Source organism: Notamacropus eugenii, chromosome 1, assembly GCF_028372415.1.
Source record: "Notamacropus eugenii isolate mMacEug1 chromosome 1, mMacEug1.pri_v2, whole genome shotgun sequence".
NCBI lineage: Eukaryota > Metazoa > Chordata > Mammalia > Diprotodontia > Macropodidae > Notamacropus > Notamacropus eugenii.
In genome coordinates, this window is record NC_092872.1 from 482,937,660 (window position 1) to 482,962,321 (window position 24,662).

Below are 24,662 nucleotides of genomic sequence, written 5' to 3' on the forward strand. Positions count from 1 at the left end.
TTGGGACCAAAAGAAGGAGGTTACTTTTAACTTCCCTTCTGGGGCCTCATACTACTACAATACATACCCCAAGGGAAGCCTTATGGGTACTGGAGAAATAAGGAGTAGAGGGACCAGGATAGCTTCTAGATGCAGCAGGAAAGAAGAAATGCAGAAAACTCACAGCTCTTTATAAATAGAATTTTAGAGAAATAGAATGTTTCTAGAATGGACATTAGAGACCATCTATTTCAACTCTCTACATTTTACAGATGGGAAAGGACTTGGCTAAGATCATACACTAATTCATGGAGCTAATAGCATAGTATAGTGGGAAGAACATAGAATGTGCATGGTAGAAAAGACTCAACCCTATCATTTTACAGATGAGGAAACTGAGGCCCCAATTCAAACAGCAAGTCAGTGGCAGAAGTAGGATTTGGAGTTGGAGGACTGGGTTCAAATCATAGCCCTTCTGCTAATTATCTTATGACCATAGGCCAATTACTTTCCCTCTCTGAACCTCAGTTTCCCCATCTGTAAAATGGGACAGGGGTGTTTGGACTGGATGATCTCTCAAGTCCCTCCCATCTTATGAGAATAGCAGAGTTGAGACTGGAAGCCAGGTGTTCTAACACCTGGTCTCTGATTATTTCTTCTACACCACACTTGAATCTTCTCAAAGGAATTTGTTTAGAGATCAAAATGAAAATATCTACATCAGATGCAATCCAAGAAGCTTTCCCTGTTTATCTCCACCCAGTATTGATAATTCTTTTGGCCCATGTTCCAATATGCACTTGGGAATACAGTTTCTATTTCTTACATTTATTCATGTCCAACTTTGCAAATTTTTCCTAGTTGTTTCATGGGTGTAGGTTTTGTTTCTGAGAGAATTGACTCTGCCTTGTACTTACCTTGATTTTGACCCCACTCCCCAAATACTTAGGAAGATGCCATGTATACAGGTAGTGCTCAATAAATGTTTGTTGAATGAATGCATGAATTAACAAGTTAATTCATCCACGCTCAATATAGTATCAGGAGCTGTTACAAGATTTCATAGAAATTTTGAGCTGAAAGGGACCATAGGCTGTCAAATGTCAGATCTGGAAGGGATCTTAGAGTAGTACAGTATGTTAGAGGTGAAAAGATGGCAGAGTAGAGATGACTTACTCCAACTCCTTCATTTTAGATAGGAAGTAACTAAGACCCAGAGGAAGGCCCTGGGGGGAAAAAAGATTGGAAAAGAGGAAGTCAAGTAGAAAACCTTGAAAGAGAGGGGCCTCTGAGAAGAGAGGCTTTGAAGCCACGGAAGACTAGATTCAGTTTACAGTAAAATGAATACAGAAGAGAGGGATGGGGCGCATACAAATCAGGCCCCAGGTGTGGCAGTCACTGGGACGTGGTAGCCAGCCAAGTCAGCTGAGCCTTGTCTCAGGATAGGGCTAGCAGTGCCTGGGTGGCTAAGCTAGGGAATTACAGCTGCCAAACTCCAGTACCTCATTCATGGTGGTCACATTTGCTTCCTCCTTTGACAAAGGGTGTGCAGCTATAATCATAGGCTGTTGGTTTTGGAAGGGCCCAAGGAGAGCCTCTAATCGAGTTCTTAGCCATTATCATGTCTTAGACCCCTTGGGCAATTCAGTGGAGCCTAACAGACCTTTCTTAATGTGTATGTGTATATGTAAACACACACATATGTATGTATCCATACACACGTGTGTAAATACAATATACATATAACATATAAATGCATAAATAAAATGTGTAAGATTACAAAGAAAATCAATTATATTAAAATGCAATTTTAAGATTTGTTGTGTTGTTTTTTGTTTTTTTTTTTTAAGAAAAAGGTCACAAGCCCTAGACTAAGGACTCCTGAATTCTAGGGCAGCCCCCATTTTACTGAGGCTCAGGGTCACATAGAGTCAGTGGCAGAAGCAGGACTCTCAATTCCTGCTCAGATAACTGATTGAATGTCACAGAGTCAGAGATCCTCACCCTTGTTTACATTGTCTTGCTCTTTTCATTTAATCTCATTGGTTTCTGGTTTAGTTGATGCAGGAATGTGGGGTCCTGGGAAGAGAGAGGAGCCATGGAGGAAATTTTCTTTCCTTTTTTTGGAGGTGACCAAAGTAAATGTCTGAGGCCAGATTCAAACTCAGGTGCTCCTGACTCCAGGGTCAATGCTCTATCCACTGCAGCAACTAGCTGCCCCTGTATGTGATATTCTTCACGGACCAACTCAAGTCAACAAGCATTTATTAAATGCTTATTTGGGGGGAGGCACTATAATAAATGCTGAGGATACAGAGAAAGTCCAAAACTGACCGTGTCCTCAAGGAGTTCATATTCTAATGGGGGAGAGAATACGTAAACAACTCTATACATACAGCATATATATAGGGAAGGTGGGAAGTAATCTCATAGAAAGCACCAATAGTTGGGGGGATAGGGGACCAGGAAAGGCCTCTTGCCAAAGGTGGGATCTGAAGTGGACCTTGAAGGAAGCCAGGAGGCAGAGACAAGGAGAGAGAGCATTCCAAGCATGGGAGACAGCCCATGAAAAGGCACAGAGTGAATGGGAAAGAACAGTGATAAAACCAGTGTCACTGGATCATACAATGTGTGGAGGGCAGTAAGAAGACCGCAAAGGTAGAAAGGAGTCAGGTTGTGAAGGACTCTCAAAGTCAAACTGAGGATTTTATATTTGATCCTAGAGGTCATAGGAAGTCACTGGAGCTTATTTTAGTGGGGGAGTAAGACCTACATTCTACTTTATTTATTTATTTATGGAAGGGTAGTGATTGGGATTAAGTGACTTGCCCAGGGTCACACAACTAATAAGTGTCAAGTGTCTGAGGCAGGATTTGAACTCAGGTTTTCCTGACTCCAGTGCTCTATAGACTTGCATTTTAGAAGATTACTTTGGCAGCTGATTGGAGAGTGGGTGGAATGGAGAGAGGCTTGTGGCAGATGGATCAGCCAGGAAGCTATTGCAATAGGCCAGGCATAAGATGTTGAGGGTCTGCACCAGGGTGCTGACAGTGTCAGAGGAGAGAAGGGGGTGTATGTTAGAAGAGATGTGTCCAATGACAGGACTTGGCAACACCATCTCCTCCTGCCCTTGCTACTCATACTCTGAAATAGTCAGCATATAGTTCTGCTGTAATACTTGTTTCAAAAACACAAATTTGTTCCAATGCAATTGAAATATGAGGGAACATTTTGAGCATAACTCCAGTTTCAAGTTTACTTATACGCTATTTTTTCCAAGAGGAACATTGAGAAAGCAGAAAACGGTACCACTTCATACCAACTCACAAGCAACAACCTTTGCAATGCCCACTTCCACAAGCAAACTTTAGGGCTTTTGGAACGAAAAGTGTCATGTTTTGTCACTAAGTTTTTGAGCCTTGTGCCCATAATCCCATTTTCCTTAAAAACCTTGTGATTTGTATTCTGTGATTTTTGCATAGGACTGTACTTTTTTTGGGGGGGGGGGTAGGGGAGGGATTTGCCTATGTTTCACTAGAGCAAAATTGATTGAATTTTCCTTTACATCCCCCCAGGTAGACCCAAAGTCACTTCTCTCAATCTCCAACCCCCCCCACCCAAATTCTGGAGAAAAATGGAAGTTTGAGGGAATGTGAGAAAGAAAACAAACAAAAGTCCCCAAAGAATATTAATCCCTTATATATACATATAACTTCATATTTTCCCAACACACTCGTATTTATTTAAGTAGATTTATGTCTGATCTGTAAAGTTGAATTACTCATACATACTTTGCTTGCTTGAAGGCAGGGGGTTGAACCAGATGATCTTGTAAGAGTCTTTCTAAGTTCTGAGATCTATCATTCCTCTTTACTTTTGAAAGGTTCAAAGTGGCAGCACTTTTCCTGTAAATTATCAGAGGACCTTAACGAACTATGGAGAAGTTCATATCTCACCTCTAAGCTTTTTGTATGACCTCTCTTGGTCTCATTTTCCTCATCTGTAAAAGTGAGGGGGGTTGGACCAGATGGCCCTGAGATTCCTTTCAACTTTAGGTCTATGATCCTGTGATGTCATTTGACCCTCATAGTAGTCCTCAGGGAATAGGGTTAGGTAGATCAGATATTTATAGTCCCATTTTACAGATGAGCAAACTATGGCTCTGAAAACCTCAACTTGCTGAGGATTACAAAATGAAGCTCAGATTGGAACCCAGGTATACTCTTGGTACTCCATCAGGCTATCTTGGGAAGTGGAAGCACAGGAGTCATGATGTGTCTGGCCAGGTACAGTTGAAGATATTCAGATTTTGTTGAAAGACACTCCTGTCTCCCATTTTGCATCTGTCTCCATCTCTAGACTTCAGAGAGCTACTGTGAGCTAACTATAACACTGAGCTCATCCCTTGCCCACAGTAGGTGCTTATCTCATGTTTGTTGAATGAATGAATTAGTGATGGAACTCATCCAACCAGTATCTCTCATCGTAGAGCCTGACCTCTCCCTTTGGTGCCACCCTGGAGTACAGAAACCCTCCTTGGCTCATTGGCTTGTGGAGGGAGTCTGTAAGCAAATGAACTTTTGTCATTGAATCCGCCCTCCTTGTCTTCCCCTCCCCTGAGGACTGTTCCTCTCTCTCTCAGGAATTTCTCTGTGACCAGAAATACAGTGATGAAGAAAATCTGGAGGAAAAACTCACAGCCTTCAAGGGTAAGCCTGGGCTGGCAGCCCCCGGAACCCCTCTGGGAGGGCTTCCAGACGAAGCCCTCTGTCCTGGGAAAGCCCAGGGTCAGTTGATGTTGACTTGTCCCTTGTTCTCTTTGGATTCATTCCTTGGGCAGCAAACAAAGCAGCCAGATAGATCTCTGTCCCATGGGTCTGGGCCATGACCTTATATCCATTTTGGAACTCACCCTGTCCCTTTGTGAAATCCAGGCCGGATACACCGAGTGTGGGGGTTCTCAGTGAACCCTACTGAGGGAAGAGTTTTTGCCCTCCTATTCCTTTCTTGGTCCCTCAGACTGGCGCTCACTTTGACCTTTCCTGCCCAGAAGATACTTTCCACACCTTTAGGGCTCCCTGCCCTAGAGTCCACCCTAGGCAAGACCCTTCCTCCTTTTCCTCTCTTCCTCCCCTGCCTCAGGTTTGCCTGGCTGGCTTTTTTCTGCTTTGCTATCCGAGCCCCACTGGCTCTCTGTAGCCTTGCACAATTGGTCCATTGTGAGCTGCCCTCTCCCCCTCCAAGCAGAGTGTCTCAGGAGCCCCTGTGGAGAATGGGCATTTGTGTAGCTGCACCGGGGCAGGGGGACAGGATTTCTGCCCATTGAATCCCAGCAGCACGGGATGAAAAGAAAACATGAACATGGAGCCCATGTTGGAAAAGAGGCAGCATAAAGACTCTTCTGTCTCAGGCCATGCCTTCCAGCTTCCAGCCAGCAATCCCCCCCAAAGAAGAAATATATATGTAAGGAGTGTGAGTGGGTAAATCTTTTCTGGAGGGTCCATACACATGGGGCAGAGGAAGCTTTGTCCTTGGGCAGGACACACAAGCAGTAATAGACAACTTCGTGACCCTAAGCAAACAAACTTTATAGCATGCTATCAGCCAGTCAGTCTACAAATATTTACTACACACTTACAAAGTGCGCTAAGGACTGAGGTTACAAAGAAAGACCAAAAACCATGGTCCCTGCCCTCAAAGAGCTCCCTATCTAAAGGGGGAGACCAGATACAAATAACTGGATATATACAAAGTAGATCCAGGATGGGTAGAAGGCAGTCTCAGAGAGAGGGTGTTAGTGGCGGAGTAGACTGGGAAAGGCCTCTTGCAGTCTTTTTTTTCTTTAATTAATTTTTAATTTTCAACATTCCCTTTTATAAGTGAATTTTTTTTGAGTTCTAAATTTTTCCCTCCCCCTTCCCCAAGACAGCATGCATTCTGCTATACATGAACGATCCTATTAGCCATATTTCCACATTAGTTATGTTGTAAAAGAAGAATCAGAACAAAAGGGAAAAACTATGAGAAAGAACAAAAAAGAGAAAATAGTATGCTTTGATCTGCACTCAGACTCCATAGTTCTTTCTCTGGAGGTGAGTAGCATTTTCCCTCATAGAACTGTCTTAAATCGTTGCATGGCTTCTTGCAGTCTTGAAGGAAGCTAAAGAAACGAGAAGTGGAGGTGAGCAAGTAGAGCCTGCCAGGCACGAGAGACAGAAAATTGAGTGTCTGGGGATATAATTACAAGCAAAAATAAAGACAATTCCTGCCCTCAAAGAGCTTACATTCTAATGTGTGTGAGGGGAGATACAAAAAAAGGGAGCTGAAAAGGCAGAGGGAAAAGGGAAGATGGAGAAGGTATTGTGTGAGGGGATGAGGTCCAGAGAGTCAGAAGCACAGCTAGGAGGAGAATGAACCATAGTTGGTTTGTGCCCATTCCCAAAGTGAAGGACCCAGAAGGAACACACCAGTGGATAACGGAGGCCTGCCTGGAGGAGGGATGTTCCAGGATGAAAAGGCAGCTGGGTCATGGTGGCAAAGTCCAGAGAGGTAAGAAAGCAGAAAAGGTGCAGAGGGAACAGGTTGAAAAGAGCATAATGCCAAATAGTAGTTTATATTTGATTCCGGAAGTAATGGGAAGCCATCGGAGTTCAATGAATAGGATGTAGCATGATCAGGCTCACCCTTTAGGATAATCACTTTGGCAGCTGAGTGGAGGAGAGACTTGAGGCAAGGCAGTCACCTCAACACTAATAGGAAAGTTCAGAAGGTGGGGGAATGTTGACTTTAAGATGCCGGTAGGACACTGGCTCAAGATGTCCAAGAGGCAGTTGGAGACTGTAGCTCAAGAGAGAGACTAGGTGTGGATGTGTACGTCTGGGAATCATCTGCATACAGATGATACTTGAGCTTTTGAGAGCTGAGGAGTTTACCAACTAAGAGAGTTTAGAGTAGAGAGGAAGCTCATGACAGAACCTTAGAGGATGCCCATGTGACACAGGAGCTTATGTCACACAGATCAAAACCTAGCAAAGGATACTGGAGAGGAGAGGTTGGACAACATTCCCTTTCATTACATTTCTTTTTTCCCCTCAATCTCATAGATAATTAGACTACCTTTCTTCCTAGTGGTTCAAAGAATCTCCTATGTGTCATCTCACTGATCACTTTTTTTGGAAAATTAAATATTTTACTAAAAACATTACTAAAAATCAACACAACCAACTAAACTTGGTTAGTACATCTTAATTTCAGTGAAGTATCGTAAAAACTTTTTGGTACTTTTTAATTTAATTTAGTTGCCTCATCTCTATCTCTTAGGTCTCCCTGACTTTCTTCAAGACTCAGAAAAAAAGGGAAAAAGAAAGTTCCCTGATAACTTTATTATATATTTAAAAAGAATAGCAAGTTGTACATAATAGATTTGCAGTTTCATGTGCAATCATATTTTTTTTATTATACTACATTATGGAAACGCTTATTTTATTCCAGAAATTAAAAATTAAATAAATAAAATTTTTTTAAAAGACTCATCCCACTTTCAGCAAAAGGCCTTTTAGTTTCTAAGTCCACATCAGAATTTCTTGTTTTCTCATTTATTGTGCTATCATATAGACATAGTGTATTCTGTCCTTCTAGTTTTGCTTTTTTTGGAGGAGCGGTCCCTTTGCATTACTCTATAAAGGTCTTAGGGTCATAGAATCATAGATCTAGAGATGGGAGGGACCTTAGCAGCCATTGGTCCAACTTCATCATTTTACAGATAAGGAACCAGAAACAGAGAGGTCAAAAAACTTGCCCAAAGTCACAGGTAGCAAGTAGCAGAGGTAAAATTCAAACCCAGAACCTCAGACTACAAATCCAGGACTCTTGCCACCTTACGATGCTTATTCCTTACAAAGTTTTTTTTTTTAATTCCTCCAGTTTATTGGTCTCAAATGCATTATAGTCTTCCATTATATTCATGTACTATAATTTAACCCTTAATTCCTCTATTGTTAGATATTTGGGTTGTTTTTCCATCTTTGTTTTGCAATTATACACGTATATACATATATACATAAATATATGTGTGTATATCTATATATCCATATAAAATGCTGCTTTGAAATTTTTTTTTAACAGATTGCTCTTTTTCAAAATGACTCTTTAAGGGTGTATTCCCAACAATTGGGTAGAAGAGTGTGATTATTTTTGTGACTTTTACTACACATTGCCAGACTATTCCCTAAAAAGATTCTGCAAGCTTGTAATTCCACCAGTAATGAATGGATGGACTTGTTTCTCCACAATTTCTTATTATCTTCATAGTATTACAGAAAGACAGGGAGGAAGCAGGTAACATTACCTCCACTTTCCAGAAAGGGCTGGGTCTCAGAGAGGTTAAACCCTTCCTTTCAAGATAAACTGGATGTCAGTGGAGGAATGTGAATAAGGATGAAAGAAAATGCTAGTTCTCTGAGTAGACTGCCAAGAAAATAATAATTCACATTTATGTTATTTTTGAAGGTTTATAAAGTGTTTCCCTCACAACAGTTCTATGAGGATGGGAGTATCATCATTATCATCCTCATTTTACAGATGAGAAAACTGAGGCTCAGAATTAAGCAACTTGCCCACAGTCACACAGCTCAGAAGTCTTAAAGCTAGGACTTAAACCCAAGCCTTCTGACTCAGTTCTGTGCTCTCCTTTCCCCATTCCTGTTTCTCTGAGCCAACTGATGCTGAGATAGTCTGGCCCTTTGATGAAGTTCTTGTTTGTTGCTTTCCCTGGACTCTATCTAACATAGACTCTTACTCTGTCTTCCAGAGAAGTATATGGAATTTGACCTGAACAATGAAGGAGAAATTGGTAAGTCAATTCACTGAGGACTAAACAGGGCTGCGCTGGGAAATCCTATGGAGGTGGGTCGTTGTGGTGGTGGTGTGTCCTTTTTCTTGAAGAGGACCGTGTCATCAGGAAGATAATACCATGACTTGGAAGTGAGTTATATTTAAGGGAGGGAGGACTGTGCAACCTCACCTTCTCCTCCAGAGCCATCTGGGTTCAGTAGCCAGATATCGATCAGAATGACTGGAGATGGTCCAGCATGGAGGAGAGTAAAGGAGAGGGAAGGTGGGAAGGGAAATGCATGCATACAGAAGACATACCCAACGGTGATGAGTGAGAGTTCACACTGACCTATGGATGTGATTGGGAGAGAATGACAGAATTTAGAGGGAAACTCATTCAACTGATGCATGACAAATGAGCATCTAGCCACTGCTTGAAGACATTCGAGGAGTAGGAACCCCCTATCTCAGAAAGAAGACCATTCCATTTTAGATAGCTCTTGATTCTTTGAATACTTTTACTGACATCAAGCCTAAGTTTACCTCTTTGGTACTTTTCCTCTCCCCTCATCCCCACCCCCATTTGTAACATTTCCAGAGAAGTTTGAGCTTCTAGGAAGTGTACTTACTGTTTCAGGGTTTTTCCCATCTCCCAGACTCCAAAGTGAAAGGCTTTTACTGAGGCCAATTGGTTACTGCTGAAGCTAAGCCTAGCCTCTGGCATCAACTGATAACCTTTGGCTTCTCACTCCTCTTTAGGCCTTCCATTTCTTCCAAAGTCTACCTCCATTCTCAGCAATTTGCCTGAAACTTTAGATCTGAGAGGGATATATGGAGAATGAAGGATATTGAACTGTGTCCTGGCCCCAGATATGTTTCTACTATTTTAGAAGTAGACAAGAAGTCAAATGCCTTTAGAAGACCTTAGCTTCTTGTTCTCATGCTATTTGTCTCAATTTTCTTTTTAAATAATCAAACAAGGACAGCTAAGTGGTACAGTGGATAGGGCACTGCCCTGGAGTCAGGAGGATCTGCATTCAAATCTGGCCTCAGTCATTTGTTAGCTGTATGACTCTGGGCAAGTCATTTAACTCCAACTGCCCCCCCCCCCCAAAAAAAATCAAACACAGACATAATAAAAAACATTTTTAGGCGGTTTAAGCAGCTTGAACATAGTGGATAGAGAGTAAGTCTTAAGACTCAGAATGTCCTGCGTCTGACACATACTGGTTGTGTCCCTCTGGGTAACCCTCTGTGCCAATAGTAAACTATAGGCCAGTAAACTCGGCTCCTGGGAAAATTCTAGAATGGATCATTAAAGAGATGGTTGGCAAATATTTAAAAATTGAAACTATGATTACAAATATGACTTTACCAAGAATAGGTCATACCAGACTAAACTAAGTTCCTTTTTGGACAATAGTAGCTGAGAATACTATAGATATGGGTTACCTTGATAAAGTTCTCATACTATTTTTATAAATAAGATGGAGAGATATGAATCAGACAATAGTACAGTCAGCTGGGTTCAGAACTGGTTGAGTGGCCCAACAAAAATAGTCATTACTATTTTCATATCAAAGCTGCAGGAGGTCTCCAGAGAAATGCTTAAAGGATCTATGTTTGGCCCTTTATCAATGGCTTGGATAAAAGTAGGTGGTATGCTCATCAAACTTGCAGATCACAGAAAACTGGGAGTCTCCTGGCTTTCCTGACTTCCTTCAAGTCCCAGCTAAAATCCCATCTTTTACAGGAAATCTTTCCCAACCCTTCTTAATTCTATCACCTTCCTTCTTTTTCCTATTTTCCTAATTTCCTATTTTTCCTGAATACAGATTGCTTATACATATTTGTTTTCTTGCAGTCTCCCATTAGATTATGAGCTCCTTGAGGGAAAAGACTGTCTTTTGCATCTTTTTGTTTCCCCAATGTTTAGCACAGTACCAGGCACATAGTAGGTACTTAATATTTATTAACTGACTTACTGGCTTTTCCCCAACCCCCATCCAATCTGTTGCCAAAGCCTGTTGATTTGCACCATCTCTAGAATATACCCCTTTCTCTCCTCCAATACTGCCACCACTCTAGTGTAGATTCTCATCACCTCATGCCTGGATTGTTACAATAACCTGCTGGTAAGTCTACCTGCCTCAAATCTCTCCCCACTCCAGCCATCCTCCATTCAGCCTTTAAAGTGAATTTCCTAAAGCAAAGAACCAATCATATCATCCCTCCATTCAATAAACTCTGGTGACTCCCTATTGCCTCCAGGATCAAATCCAAAATACTCATTTTGGCATTTAAAGTCCTTCATACCTTTCCAGTGTTCCTGCATCTTCCTTCCAGACAGGTATCCTTCAATCCAGTGACACCAGCCTCCTGGCTGTTCCACAAGCCAGATCCTCCATCTCTCAGCTTTTCTGGCTGGCTCCCCCTCCTCTGCTCTAACTACTGATCTCCATGGCTTCCTTTAAATCCCAACTAAAATCTCACCTTCTACAGGAAGCCTTCTCAAACTCCTCTTAATTCCGGTGCCTTCTCTCTTTTAATTATCTTCTATTTATCTTGTATATAGCTCACTTTGTATATATTTGCTTGCCTGTTGTCTCTCCCATTAGATTGTAAACTCCTTGAAGGCAGAGACTCACTTTTGGCTCTTTTTGTATCTCCAGTGCTTAGCACAGTGGTACATGATACCACTTGCTTAATACATGCTTAATAAATTTATTAATTGATTGGTTAGATAATTAACACAGTGGATGACAGAGTTAGGATCTAAATGTCAGTCAATAGAGCATTTTCATCTGTGGACTGAACTAGGTGGCTTCTGAGATCCCTACCAACTCCCAAAGCCTTTAATTTTGTGAAGTTGCAAAGCAGATGTCAGTATGACAAGAGTCAAGAGAATTCCTTTGTTGAAGGTTCATCATACTGATGAAATCACAGGTCCTGACCATGCATACATATACATATATATGTATATATTTGTGATAGAGGAAATATGTATTTTAAGGAAGGTAATGTGGCATTTCTCTGTTCATCTTTGGTACAAGGCTGGGTAGGCAAGGTGCCACCAACATCCTTTTGTAAAGTGCAAGGGTAGAAAGTTAGGAACTAGAGAAATGGCTGGTCTTTGGGGGGGGAAAAGTAAAATTTAAAAATATATTATTTGTCATATGGGATGGCTTTCTGAGAGGTTACGTTTGCCCTTCATTCTCAAAGAGGACCATGGCATCAGGGAGGTGATGCCATGACTTACAAGTGAATTGGATTTAAGTGAGGGAGGGCTATGCAAAGTCACCAGCTTCGCTCTTACCTCCAGAGCCATCTGGGTCCAGTGGCCAGATATAAATCAGGATGACTAGAGATGGCCCCAGATTCTCTGAGAAGTAGAAAGGTTGAGATTACTAGGAAAAATTGTAGGGGTGTAAAAAACAAAATATATCAATGAAATTTTATGTCAAAAATTTTTAGAGAGAGAGAAAAAGGGAGGGAGGGAGAGGGAGAGAAAGAAGGGAGTAGGCTGGTCTCACTCCCATTTGCCCAGACCCTGTCATCCTGAGCCACTGTTTCCCAAAGTCTTGAAACTAGCCTGGCAGTCTCCTCCTCTGGTAGCTGATAATGCATTGTTTCACAGGAGAGCAAGGGTGGTGGAGGGGAAGGGGTTGGGACTGGGGTGGGGTTCAGTCCAAAGCACCAGCTCCACAGGGGTGGGGGGTTTTTGCCTGTGTGTGCCTTCTTTGTTTTTCTTGCATTTTTTTCTTGTTTGTTTTCCTGCTCTGTGTGGTATTTTTGGCATCTCAGTTCCTCCCAGCTGGGGAGGTGCCCCTTCACTTCCCCGTGGGTTGGGGGACGTTGTGAGGAGCTGTTCTGCTGAATTGCATAAAGTACAAGTTGACTTGCCAACTTGCTGCCCCCACCCTACCATGAAACTAAGAAAGAAGCCACAGTCAACAGAGACCTGACTCTATTGCAGGAAGTAGGCAACAGGAGGCAGGAATGACCCCTACTGTAACCTCCTTCAACAATCCATCGAACATTTATTAAGCACCTACTGGATGACAAGACCCTGTGCTCTGTTCTGGGGATGTAAAGATGCAATCTCAGCCTGTGATAAACTTATCTTTTAATAGGAGCTCAGGAATATGCAAATAAGTATTGATCTATCTATTAGCAAGCATTTATCAAGAACTTTTTGTGTGCCTAGCACTCTACTCTGTACTGGAAATACAAATATAAAGAATGAAACAAGGAGGCAGCTAGGTGTCGAAGTGGCTAGAGCACTGGCCCTGCAGTCAGGAAGACCTAAGTTCAAATCCAGCCTCAGATACTTACTAGCTGCTTGTCCCTGGGCAAGTCACTTAATACTGATTACCTCAAAAAAAAAAAAAAAATGAAGCAAGCAGTGTACCCTCAAGCCTACATTCCAACTGGTATATTTCAAGGTAAATAGTGATTAGAGTAAAGAGTGATGTAATCCAAACAAATATTGAGGAAAACAAAATAATTCGCAGTATGGGAGTTTGTATTTTATCCTCAGGGCAAGAGTGAGTCCTAGAAGGTTCTTAAGCAGGGAGTGGCATGGTCAGACACACTCTGACCCCATTTACATTTTCAAATAATCTTAATATTTATTGATATCTTTTATATGATGTTCATTTCCATATGTATCCTTTTCCCTTCCCTACCCAGAGAGTATCCTTTGGAACAAAACAAGAAGAGGGGGGAAGAAGTTCTGTGTATTTAACCAGTACATCAACTAAGACCAACCGTATATGTCATGTTCTACAGCCAGGCCTTCACCCTTTGCAAAGAAAGAAGATCCATTTTCTCATCTCTTCTTTGTCAAACCAAGCTTTGACTCCCTTACTCCTACTGGGACATACCTCTCCTTAGGAGAGAATCCCATGCTCTGTACCTTTATAGAGAAAATCATAAATCCTAAAGCTAGAAAGGATCTTAGAAGACACAATGACCATTGAATGTCTGAGCAGGCAAGGCCTGTTAGATGTCATCCAGTCCAGTGAAGTCAAACTCAAATAGAAAGAATCTCTGCAGACCACATATGTCACGATTTAACATTGTCTATGTTGTGTTGTATTTTTATTTGTTTTGTTAAACACTTCCCACCTGTGTTTCATGGGGAGCAGCATTGAGTTTGACACCTGATCTAGCTCAACCCTGCTGTCATTAAGAAGAGGAAAGTGAGGAAAAAGAGAAGAGAAAAATGTATATCCTGGACTGGCAGTCTTCCTTGTATATATAGTTTGTTCAAGTTCAGAAAATTTGCTTTTTCCCTGGCAGACCTGATGTCCCTGAAAAGGATGATGGAGAAGTTAGGTGTCCCGAAGACCCACCTGGAGATGAAGAAGATAATCTCCGAGGTGACAGGTGGGGTCAGTGATACCATCTCCTACCGGGATTTCGTGAACATGATGCTTGGCAAACGTTCCGCTGTCCTCAAGCTGTGAGTAGCACTCCCAGAACCCACCTTCCCAAGCCTCGAAGCCAAAACCTTTCTGTGCAGGCGTGTTTCCCAACCTGGGACTTTGCATTCTGGTCTCCCTGCACTCCTGCCTTTGTCCTTACCTCTTTACTGAATCCATCCCACGCAGTCCATTGTTTCTCATCCTTGAAGAGGTGTATATGGGTTATTTAGAGACATCGCAGAATGGAAGGCTGTTAGAGAATCTTAGAGATTATTTAATTCAACTCCCATCCTACAGAGGAGAAAACAAGCCATGAAAGGAGAAGCAACCTACCCAAGGTCACATAAGAACTTAGAGGCAGAGTTGGCAAGAGAATTCCATGAGATAATGCTTTCAAAACCCTAATACTCCTTCAAGGTCCTAGGAACTTTCATACATGATACAAATGGGAATTATTATCATTCAGGCCTTTTGATTCCCAATAACTGTACCTCTCCATCTGCTTACATTGATATTTAAGTAGCCATGTGGCATAGTGGGCAGTTAGGTGGTGCCATAGTGCATTGAGCGCCAGGTCTGGAGTTAGGAAGACTCATCTTTCTGAGTTCAAATGTGGCCTCAGACACTTACTAGCTGTGTGACCCTAGGCAAATCACTTAACCCTGTTTGCCTTAGTTTGCTTATCTGTAAAATGAGCTGGAGAAGGAAATGGCAAATTACTCCAGTATCTTTGCCAAGAAAATCCCAAATGGGGTTACAGAGAGTGAGATACAACTGAAAAATGACTGACCAACAGCAGAATGTCATAGTGGATAGAGTACTGGGCTAGGAATCAGAAAGATCTGGGTTAAAATCCTGCCTCAGATGCTCAATAGCTGTATGACCTAGGCAACCCATATAATCTCTTAGAGCCTCAGTTTTCTTATTTGTAAAATGGGATTGGACTAGAGGACCTCTAGAGTCTCTTGCAGCTCAGATAATGTGCTCTTCCCCCACGTGCTGTCTTCTTTTCACTCTCCCAGACTCTCACTATCTTTCCATGGGCACAGCAATGATTCTACTCTGTTCTCAAAGTTTGCCTTAATTCCTAGTAGAGAAGAATAGGACTTTCCTTAAAAAAAAAATAAATCTATGATCCTTTTAGTAAATTTACTATTCCTGACGTGATTATTGCCAATTTTAGTTTCTTTAAATTTCTGTGCAAAGCAGCTACGACTGGAAACTGCTAGTTTCTTATTACCAGAGGGTAGTAAGTAATTTAAATCCCTACTATCTCACTGCCCCCTTGACCTTCACTCAGGTAGCCCCAGGCTGTCCTAGGTAGAACCAGACTGGAGTTGCTCCTAGTCACATGATCACTGGAAATAAAAGAGCCAAAGTCAGAAGGTTCCTTCCCCCACAGACCAGTGGTTCTTAAAGGTATGCAGTGTACTTTGAAGCTTGCTAGGTGGTCCGTGAATTTCATGGAGCTAACAATTGCATGCCATGCCTGAGTACCTCAGGAATTTCATGGAACTTAACTGGCATGTCACAGCTAAGAATCTCCCAGAAATTGCATTATCCCCCTTTTAACAGATGAGGAACCTTGATGCTGGGAAAAGTTAAAGGGATCACATGCCTAATAAGTACCTAAAGTGGGATTTGATCCCAGGTCTTCCTGACTCCAACTTCAGTGCTCTATCCATTGACACCTGGCTGGTCACTTCTGCTTTCACCAATTACTAACCATGCGAGGATGAGTTGCTTAAAGACTTTGAGTCTCAATTTATTCCCCTGTAAAATGAGAGTAATAATTCCCATCCTACCTGCTATCTTCATAAGGTTGTTGTAAGATTCTGATGAGGTCATGTATAAAAGTTTGTGTAAATAAAAGGCATATTCCAATTGTAGGAGAACACACATACCAACCTAATCCAATTTTCTTTTCTCTCTGTTCCCCACCCTCAAAAGAGTCATGATGTTTGAAGGAAAAGCCAACGAGAGTACCCCCAAGCCTGTTGGTCCCCCTCCTGAGAGAGACATTGCCAGCCTGCCCTGAAAGTCCCTGCTCTGCCTGCCTGCCTGCTTCCCCGGCCAGCACTCAACGGGGCTTCTTCTGTCTCCTTGTGACTTTTCTTGTTTGTCCCTTATAAGTTTTGTGTTTTTTGTTTGTTCTTTGTTGGTTTGTTTTTTTTCTTTTTTTACATTAGAGAGTTTTAGTGATTTTTTTTTTTAAAGGCACAAATTAATCTTCCTTAGAGGAGTTAGAAATGGGAGGAATCCAGTGCCTTTGGTCCCTCCCTTCTTTTGCAGAAGGTCTCATCAGACTTGAGATGAATGTCAGGGTATCACTGATGTCAAACCAAATACCCATCCTTGGAGACCACTATTTCTTTCATGAGGTCTCTGAGTGAGATTAGGTGCCCTCCATTAGTGAGATAAAGGACTTAGATTTAGGACCTATAGTTAGCTTCCCATTTCTGCCAGTAGCTTTTGGGGTGATCTGAGCCAGAATTTCACTTTACCTTCCTTAGAACTCTGACTTCCTCATGATAGAGATACCTTTTTCACAGATTGCATGCTAGAAACCCAGGCACGTAAGCAAAACAACTGGTTACCACTAAGTTTTTCCCTCTCAGCTCTGTGGTCCCAGATGCTCCTGAACCTCTCTGTCTTCTAGAGATCCTGCCAACAGCATTTTCATTTGGTATGATCCAAGTCTCCTGTAGCCTTTTGCTAGCTCTAAGCGCCAACTCCTGTTATCATGAATGAAGGAAGGTAAAGGTGCTAAAATCAAGCCTCCAGGATTGAGAAGGGAGGGGGTGTGGAAGAAGAGCTAAAAAGTTGGGCCCAGCAGAGTATTACCAGAATTACCTTTGGGATCTTGCTCTCTGGAAGTGAACACATCTAGGGGGCCAATGATGACCCGGAGGTGAACAACAAGCTAACTCCTGGGTGGCTGAGAAGTGAAGGTTAGACTAGGCTTTATGCTGTCTATTCCAGGGGCAAGAAAGATGTGAGAAAAAGATGAGGGGACATTCGGAGGACTTTCTTCTAACTGTAGATATGGGAGCATCACAGGGAGTCAACACAGTCTCAGTCTCATTTCAAGGGAAAATCTTGAAAACAGCATCAGAGGCTAGTGGGGAACTGACACCCCCAATATCAAAATGTTACACCTGGCTCACTATGAAAAAGTGGCATATGAAGAACATCTCATAGAACTAGGGGAGAAGAGGTAACCCTTCTGACCATGACCTGGCTGGTTTTTTACTTTCTGCAGAAAGCTTTAATGCTTCTTGATAGCAAAGGCCTAGTGTCCTGCAAACCTCATCTGACCTTTGTTATTAAGTTACACCTCTGGTTTCTGAGTGTGATATCTGTGATGCATCCCTAAGTGTATTACAGAAACAGAATGTTAGAACTAGAAGGGATTTTGGAACGTGGAATATTAGAACTGGAGACCCTCTAGTCCAACCTCATTGTTAGTAAATAGCTGAGACTAGACCTGTCTCTTGTGGCATAAAAGGACAGAGAAAGGTAGCCAGAAAGAAATTCTAGGTATATGCTTCGTGTAAATCCTACAACTAGATGAAGATGACTGGGTATCTCAGTTCATGCCTTTATAGTCTAGCATTAGCATGAGGAATCCATTTGTGTGGGCTGTCCATTCATCAAAGGACCTCTCTGCCTCCTGCCCTCCCTAGCTTCAGAAAGCTAAATCTTGGAAATTTTTTTAGGAAATTGCAAAGTTAGTCTCTTGATCCATAGTTAACAGACAGTACCCTTAAGTCTGAGCTGCCTAGCCATATGGAGGTCTCTCTGGAAGCAGCATTGCAGTGGGCCTGTGGAAGGGGATTATTATATAGCATTGACCTATCATCAATAATAGTATGACAGGATGGCTGAGTCTCAGGGCAGCAGGTGATCATGTAATGCCAGCGTGGATGTCTTTACCAAGAAAGGCATAAATAGAGCTCTGAAGAAAACGTGGCAAAGATGGAGTTTGTCACTGCCTAGGTCCCTTTGGTGGAGTGAGGGTGGATCTATGTTACCGTATTATTTGGTGTTGTTAATTACAACCTTGTCAGGGGGAGAAAGACTGAAAAAACGTAAGTAGTCATATCTATGAATATTAGGATGGCCCCCATTCTGAGCAGGGCTTAGCCTGTGTTATACCTTGCTCCATTCTTAATTGCAATACATGCTGCTAAGCAAAGAGTTTTCTGAATTAACTTGGAGGCAGGGTGAATAAGCTAAGATAGAGAGCCATGTCATTGTTGCATGTGAGCCTACCAGGTCCTGACAGGTTCAGGAGCAAGGAAACCTTTTTGGCTATGAGTGGTTGAATTTTGGCCCAAGTAGCTACCAATATGTGCAAACATAGTTGAAGTTTAACCTTTGAAACATTCCTCCTTATAAATTCTACCCTTATTATTTCCTTAAGACAACCAACAGAGCTAGCAGCTGAAATCTCCCCCTTCCCCTTTAAAACTGCTGTCTCTTTTTCTTTGGGATGTGCTTTGAGCAAGATGAAGTCTGTTTTGGCATCCCAATCAGATACAGATACAATGATTCTCCCTTAGAAGAAAAGAAAGAAGGAGCTGGGCTTCTTTCAGTGGGTTCTGTGGCTTTCTGTGACCCCAGGAAAGCCTTGGGGATCATTTCCTTCCACTTCCCCAAGAAATGGGAGCAAGTGATTTGCTCATGGGCTCAGAGAAGATGCAGAGAAGGAAATATTGCTCTTTGAAAGGGGTTTCCTCTGATAAAACACATCAACTCCTTCTCCATGGCTCATTGAGACTTACAACTTGTTGGAATTGCCCCTTGCACAGAACCATTTCTGGTAAGGGTGATACCTTGGATGGATTTAAGGAGCTGCTTTTTGTCTCTGCGGCTTGCCTTTTCTGCCTTGGACTTACAAGTGCTGGATTTTCATATCCTGACTTTTTACTTTTGAAAGAGCAAGTCTGACCAAGTTATAACTCAACCAGATTTCGCCAAGGGCTTGGACCCTTTCTTGTGACTGAAAACGAAGAGTTCACCTGAGCTGAGTGAAGTGTCTGTTTGTATGTTTGTGTGTCTGGGGAGAGGGGAGCACAGGGTGGGGAGGGTCACTTCTATAGACTGAAAATAAACTGGACAAAATGGTCATTGGGGGTTATTTATTTTGGAGTTTCTGGGCCCACTGACATGGGGCTTAGGTTATACACTCTTGATGCAGTTTTATAACGCAGTCACACCTACAACCTTGACCACCAGGAGATGTCTCATCCTCCTGCATCCCTGGATTGACTCACCATTTCTTGAGAGGCCCCAGCCATGTTCACCTCATTCCCAGTTCGACTCACTCTCTGGAATGTTCTGTCTCACCAATCTTAATGCCCCTCTCCCTTCCATAACAACTCTGTGTGAGATAGGAAGTACAGATATGCCCACTGAGGAAATGGAAGCTCGGATATGAGAATTGCCCATGGTCACATTCAATTCAATTCCACAAGCATTTACAAAGCAATGTAAGGCTGTGAGCTAGGTGCTGAGCGTTCTTTTTTTTTGTACCTGTGAATTGAATGGGCAGAACTACTAGGGTGGAAATTTCACCAATGCAGTTCACCATCTCTTCCCTAACATAAATATTAGAGAGTTAACAGGGCCAGTGAGAGATTTAGTGACTCGTCTGTAGTCACATAGCAATGTGTGGCAAAGGCAGGATTTAAAGCCAGGTCCTCCTAAGACTGACCCTTCACTCTACCATTTGGCTTTATATCATGCTGGGTATGGAAGATAAAAAGGAAAACCAGACATTGTCCTAAGGAGGCTCACATTCTTCTAGGGGATATCAAATGGACAGGAGTAAGTGCCTGATAATATAAAGAGTGAGAGAACTGGTGGAAACAGGAAAGGCTTCCTGGAATAGGTGGTACCTGTGATGAACCTTGAAGGAAGTTAAGGAGTCTAAGCTGGAGAGAGTTAAGAAAGGAAAACATTCCAGGCATGAGAGATAGCCAGTGCAAAGGTATGAAAGAAAACAGCTAATTCTAGGGATAGTAGATCCATTTGGCTGGGAGTGTATGAAAGGAAGTCATAATTGTCTAGGAAGCTAGGTTGGAGTCAGATTTTGAAGGACTTTAGATGCCAAGCTGAGGAATTTGTATTTTATTCTAGAAGCAAAAGAAATGAGGAAGGAAGTAATGTGGTCAGATCTGTGCTTTAAGAAAAACTATTTTGGCAGCTTGGAGGAGAATGAACTGGAAAGGAAGGAAAATGCTCCCAGGAGGCTACCACCACAGTCCGGAGATGGGACTGTGAGAGTGTGAACAAATATGGCAACTATGTGAATTGAGAAAAAGGAATGTGGAAAATGTCCAGATAGAATTGGTAAGACTTGTCAATTGATTCGATATGGGGAGTGAGAGAGATGGAGATGCTGACTTGAAGTTACAAACCTCAGTAATGAGAATGATGGTGGTACCCATAAGAGGAGGAGGAAAATTTTGGAGGAGGGATGGTTTCATGAGGGGAAGATTTTGAGTTCTGCTTTGGACATAGTGAATTGGAGTTGCCTGTAGGCTATTACATTGGTTATTTGAGACTGGAGCTCAGATAAAAGATTAGAACTGGAAATAGAAATTTGTGAATTATCTGCATATGGATAATAATCCAACATATAGGAGGAAATCAAATCACTGAGAAAAGAGAGCCCGGGTCAGAGTCTTGCTGGACATCCAAGATTAAGGAGTGGGACATGGAGATGGAGGATGACCTAGTAAAAGAGACTAAGAAGGTACAGTTACGTAGGATAAGAGCCAGGAAAGAGCTTCGTCGCAAGTGCTGAGAGAGAGAATATCTCGGAGTGGTTAACAATGTCAAAAGCTGCAGAGATGTGGAGACATTTGGAGTGAGGAAAAGGTGTTTGCATATAGCCCTTAAGAGATCTTTGTAGAAGGGGTAGTTTTAGTTATATAGGGATGTCTGAAGTCAGATTGCAAAGGATTTATGAGTGAGTGGGAGGTCAGGAAAGGGAGGCAATAAGCATAAAAGCTTTTTTCTTTTCAGAGGTAATTAGGGTTAAGTGACTTAACCAGGGTCACACAGCTAATAAGTGTATGAGATCAGATTTGAACTCTGATCCTCCAGATAGAAAAGCCTGTGCTCTAGCTACTGTACCACCTAGCTGCCTCAGAAGGCTTTTTTTCTTGAGTTTGGCTATGTAGGATTAAGCTAATAAGCACCAAAATTAGGATTCCAGTCTAGCTACCCTGATTTAAAGTCCTGTGTGCCTTCTACTATTATCATGATGCCTCTCATAATATAAACTAGAAGTAATTATTTGTTGTCTAGAAGGTTAGACTAAAATGTTACCTTAAAGTGGGGGTGGGGGTGGGGGTGGGGTTTCTTAATCTTTTGTATATTATGTTTGTCAAGCTGGTGATGCCATTGGATCTCTACCTGGAATAATGTTTTTAAATCCATAAAAATAAAATACATAGAATTTATAAAAGAAACCAATTATATTGAAATGCAATTATCAAAATATTATTTTAAGAATTCACAGCACCCCCCTGAAGAATTCCTGCCTGAAAACAAGCATTCTTATTGAACTTTGAAGTGTGACTTAATTGATAAAGTTTAATTTACACTCAGCTCTTTTCTGCTACATATTCATTGTGCCAAGTGAGATACATTTAGGTTACAGTAGGGTTCTGCCCTTGGGAAACATATTTTAATGAAAAGGGAAATAGGACTCTGGGTAGGGACAATTAAGAAAGTTTATTTGAACCCTGCTGCCTTTGCCATAGGCCAGGTAAGTGGCACAGTAGATAGATTGCCAGACCTGGAGTCAGGAACAGTTATCTTTCTGAGTTCAAATCTGGCCTCAGGCACTGTATACTCACTGTGCACTCATACACAGCTGTATGACCCTAGGCAAGTCACTTAACCCTGTTTGCCTCAGTTTCTCACCTGTAAAATGAGCTGGAGAAGGAAATGGTAAAATTCCAGTATCTCTGCCAAGAAAACCCCAAATGTGTCATGAAGAGTTGGACATGACTAAACAATCAACAAGCCTTTTTGATTGCCTCCTCTTTCCTCCTTTAATCTCTTCCCTCAGGTGCCTCTTAGGTGTCTTGAGTCCCTAGCATTGACATTTGAATCTATTCCCTACAGATGTTTGGTACTTCTCTCCCTCCTCCCTGCCAAACCTTCATTCACCCTCAGCAGTAAGATAAGCCTAGGGAAAGTAGTTATGATTTGGAATAGCTTTGATCCACTAATTCACATTAAGATGTTAATCATTAATTAAGTTTTAATGTATTACTCTTTTTAGTCAGACGAAGCTAAGTGGCACAGTGGCTAGAGCACTGGGCCTAGCATCAGGGAGACATGAGTTAAAAAAATAGACTCAAGATACTCACTGCTATATGACCTTGGGCAAGTCACTTAAGCCCTGTTTGCTTCAGTTTCTACAGCTGTAAAATGAGGATAACATAGCACCTACCTGGTAGAGTTCTGAAGATCGAATGAGGTAATATTTGTAAAAAGTGCTTAGCACAGTGCTTGGCACATAGTAAATATTATGTAAATACGTTTTCCTTTCTTCTTTGGTTAAGGTGGATTTTCACTGAATTATGATATTTAAGTAAGAGCATTCATCTCTACTGGTGTAATCTCTACATTAACTAGTAGCCTCAGTCTTTAACACTGTTGGTCCCTCCTTCTTGATACTCTTTTCTCTCTTGTTTTTCAGAACACTCCTTCTCTCTCCTATTTTTCCTGCTACCTATCAGACCTTTCCTTTTCTGTCTCCTTTGCTGGATCCTCCTTCAGATCATGCCTTCTAACTGAAGGTTTTCCTCAGGGACCTGGACTTTATTCCCTTTTTCCTCTATACTACTTTACTTGGTGATCTTGTTGGCTCTCATGGGTTTAATTACCATCTCTATGCTGATGATCCTCAAATACACCTATCCTGCCCCAAACTCTCTGCTGACCTCCCATCTCATATCTTCAATTGCCTTTCAGACACCTTGAACTAGATGGCCAGTAGACATTTTAAACTCAATATATCCAAACTGGAACTCATTACCTTTCACCTTAAAACCTTCTCCTCTCCTACCTTCACTATTAGTATAGAGGGTAACACCATCCTCTTAGTCCCTTGAGCTCATAATCTAGGAATCATCCTAGACTTCTCACTATTTCTCACCTCCCAAATGGAGTCAATTTCACCGTTGTAAAATCTCCTATATGACCCCATCTCTCCTCTGATACTGCCACCACTCTAGTGCAGGCCTTCATCACCTCATACCTGGATTACTGTACTAGCCTGTTGGTGTTCTTCATGCCTCAAGTCTTTCCCCACTCCTACATTCGACCACTAAAGTGATTTTCTTAAAGTTCAGGTCCAGTCATGTAGATGAAGGTTTGAGAGATTCAAGGAATAAAGTACAGGAAAGGGTCATCTGGAATGAATTCACAGACTCAAATATTCTTTAAGTGAAGTTCAAAGGTTTATTGTAATGCTAATGTGGCAAATAGAGCTGCTTAAGGAACTTTGCAATTTAACAAGAATGATGCTAAAGCTTAGATAGGAAAAGTGGTGGATTATCTGGTAGATACACTAATTAGGTGATATCGTACAACCTTAGTCACCAGCATCTTTCACTCCTGGAAACCAGAGAAAGGAGTTTCTAAGGGGTGTATTTTTGGTCTGTTATGTCCGTAGCAAGATAACTTTGAGAGATGATGTCTATAGCTTGACCTCTGGATTGTATATGATAACTGGGAATCAATACATGAGAATTCTACTGGCACAAGGTAGTCCTGTTCACAGAAGGGAAATTCTACAGAGGTCAGCTTGTTCTTGGAACAGGGAGGGATAGTTTACCTCACAGGAGCACACTCATGAGTTATTTCTAGGCATAGTGTCCTTGGACTGGAGAGAAAACTGTCTGGGAAAGTGTTTTGAGACTAGGGAGAAATGTGATCTTGGAATTGGGGTCCATACACAAGCACCCCATAAATGTTACTTCCCTGCTCAATAAAATCCAGTGGCTTCCTATTACCTCTAGGAACAAACACAAAATGTTCTCTTTGGCAGAGTCCTTTGTAACCTAGCCCTCTCCTACCTTTCCAGTTTTCTTGCACCTTACTTCCAGACAGGTACTCTTTGATCCAGCGACACTGGTCTTCTAGCTGTTTCACAAATAAGACCCTTCATTTTTCAGTTCCGGGCATTTTTTCTGCCTCTTCCCCATGCCTGGAATGCTCTTCTTCTGCTCCAACTAATGACCTCTCCCTAGCTTCCTTTAAGTCCCAACTAAAAGTCCCATCTTTTACTGGAAGCCTTCCCTTTTAAATGTGCTTGTCTTCTATTAATTATTTCCTGTTTATCCTGTATATAGCTTGCTTTGTCTATATTTGTTTGCATGCTGTCTTGATTAG

General features: G+C 41.9%; 1 protein-coding gene across 1 annotated transcript in view; it reads left to right on the forward strand.

The window, feature by feature from the left end:
• The window catches only part of AIF1L (allograft inflammatory factor 1 like), a 31,357-nt gene extending 11,984 nt beyond the window's left edge, over positions 1-19,373 (forward strand). The window contains exons 3-6 of the mRNA XM_072632749.1: positions 4,622-4,688; positions 8,789-8,830; positions 14,116-14,278; positions 16,191-19,373. Of these exons, the coding sequence (XP_072488850.1) occupies positions 4,622-4,688; positions 8,789-8,830; positions 14,116-14,278; positions 16,191-16,278 (360 nt within the window). The 3' untranslated portion in view covers positions 16,279-19,373. The remainder of the gene's footprint in view (positions 1-4,621; positions 4,689-8,788; positions 8,831-14,115; positions 14,279-16,190) is intronic.
• The last annotated feature ends 5,289 nt before the right edge of the window (positions 19,374-24,662 follow it).